General features: G+C 67.4%; 1 protein-coding gene and 1 long non-coding RNA gene across 2 annotated transcripts in view; one reads left to right on the top strand and one right to left on the bottom strand.

Moving 5' to 3' along the window:
* The window catches only part of SMPD2 (sphingomyelin phosphodiesterase 2), a 3,407-nt gene extending 3,307 nt beyond the window's left edge, over positions 1-100 (top strand). The window contains exon 9 of the mRNA XM_085302297.1: positions 62-100. Within this exon, the coding sequence (XP_085158423.1) occupies positions 62-100 (39 nt within the window). The remainder of the gene's footprint in view (positions 1-61) is intronic.
* A 46-nt stretch (positions 101-146) lies between these two features.
* On the bottom strand, positions 147-1,291 carry LOC146597335 (uncharacterized). Its single transcript, XR_014895519.1, has 2 exons — positions 252-1,291; positions 147-195 (listed from the first exon to the last, which is right to left on the bottom strand). It is a non-coding gene; the product is annotated as an uncharacterized LOC146597335 (long non-coding RNA).
* Positions 1,292-1,297: the final 6 nt, after the last annotated feature.

Here is a 1,297-nt window from a genome sequence, read left to right as displayed (position 1 = left end):
GCCGGAGCCGGAGCCGGAGCCCGCGGCCGCCTCTCCCTGTAGTTGCCTCCTGGTTTTCGAGGAGCAGCGCCGCGGAGCGTCGCCTTTCCTGCTGCACTGAACCTTTGGGGACGGGGCTGTAGCGTTTTTGTACCACGACGGAGGCGTTTTTAACTGTGATTTTTATTATTATTATTACTATTTTTTAAACACACCCTTCGTGGCTTGGCGGGGGACTCACCCCCGGGAGCGGCACTGGCCTGGGGGGGCACCACGTTCGCTTCCTGCGAGCCCCAATACCATCTCGGGGACCTTTCCCCAAGGACCCAGAGCTCTGGATCTTCCCTGCTCGTCCCTGCCCCAGGTGGGCACTGACGGCCAGGAGATGCTGCGATGCTTTCCGCAGCCTCCCGCCGTGGCCGCGGGTTCTCCCGGGGGGGGTTCACACCGGAGCCCGGTCCTGCCAGCCGGACGCAGCCGCGGTCTCTAACCCTGCCGGCTGCTCCGACRGCTACGTTTGACTTGGATAGCAAATAAAGGCGGCGGTTTAGCCCTTTGCGCTGGCTCTAGGAAGGTTTATTCCAAGGCAGGGTGACAGCGGAGCGGGACGGGTGGTAGGAGTGAAGTACGGGTGGGAACAGCAGGACGAGGGGTACCGTCTCCGCGGCGGAGGACCCTGCTCCCGGGGCGCCGGTCCCCGGGCTGAGAGGCCGGTCCCGAGACCAGTCCGTCGCTGCYGGCCGGGAAAAAAACCCCGGCGGCAGGAGGAGGACGCGGCAGCATCATCCCGGGGGTGGTGGATGTGGGGGTGAGCAAGGAGGGGGGTGAGTAAAATCCGCTCGGAGATCTGGTGGCTAAATTCCCCCCCCTTCCCTTGCTGTAAGGCCCCCGCGCTGCCCTTTCCTACCCCAATTTCCTGGAGCGGCCGGCGCCGGCTCGGCAGCGAGGCAGAGCCCCGGGCCCGTCGCTGGCCCCGCGGGCGGCAGCCGCACGCGTCCGGGGCCGGGACGGACGCGCCGGGCTGGGACGAGTGCCCGGCGCCGGGACGCGCGGTCCCAGGGGCTGCAGCCGCCGGCGCCTTCGCCGAGACCCGCCTGCGCTGGCTGCAGCCGCGGCTTCGCGCCCGGGAGCGGGTTGGGCTCGCCGAGCCGAACCCTTCGCAACGGGCTCCAGTTTCTCCTTCTCGGGCGAACACCAGGCAGAGCCGCGGCAGCCTCCGTGTTTTGGTTTTTTTCCCCMCCCCTCCCTGCAAATCTGTTTTTCAAGCAAGCACCAGGCAAAGGCGATGCAGCCAAGCGCGGTGGTGGTGGTGGGGGGG

The sequence above is a fragment of the Rhea americana genome, unplaced genomic scaffold (genome assembly GCF_003343005.1).
Source record: "Rhea americana isolate MKP2758 unplaced genomic scaffold, rheAme1 scaffold_189, whole genome shotgun sequence".
Taxonomy (NCBI): Eukaryota; Metazoa; Chordata; class Aves; order Rheiformes; family Rheidae; genus Rhea; species Rhea americana.
The sequence above is the reverse complement of the archived record's forward strand: the minus strand, read 5'-3'. Positions and strand labels throughout refer to the sequence as shown.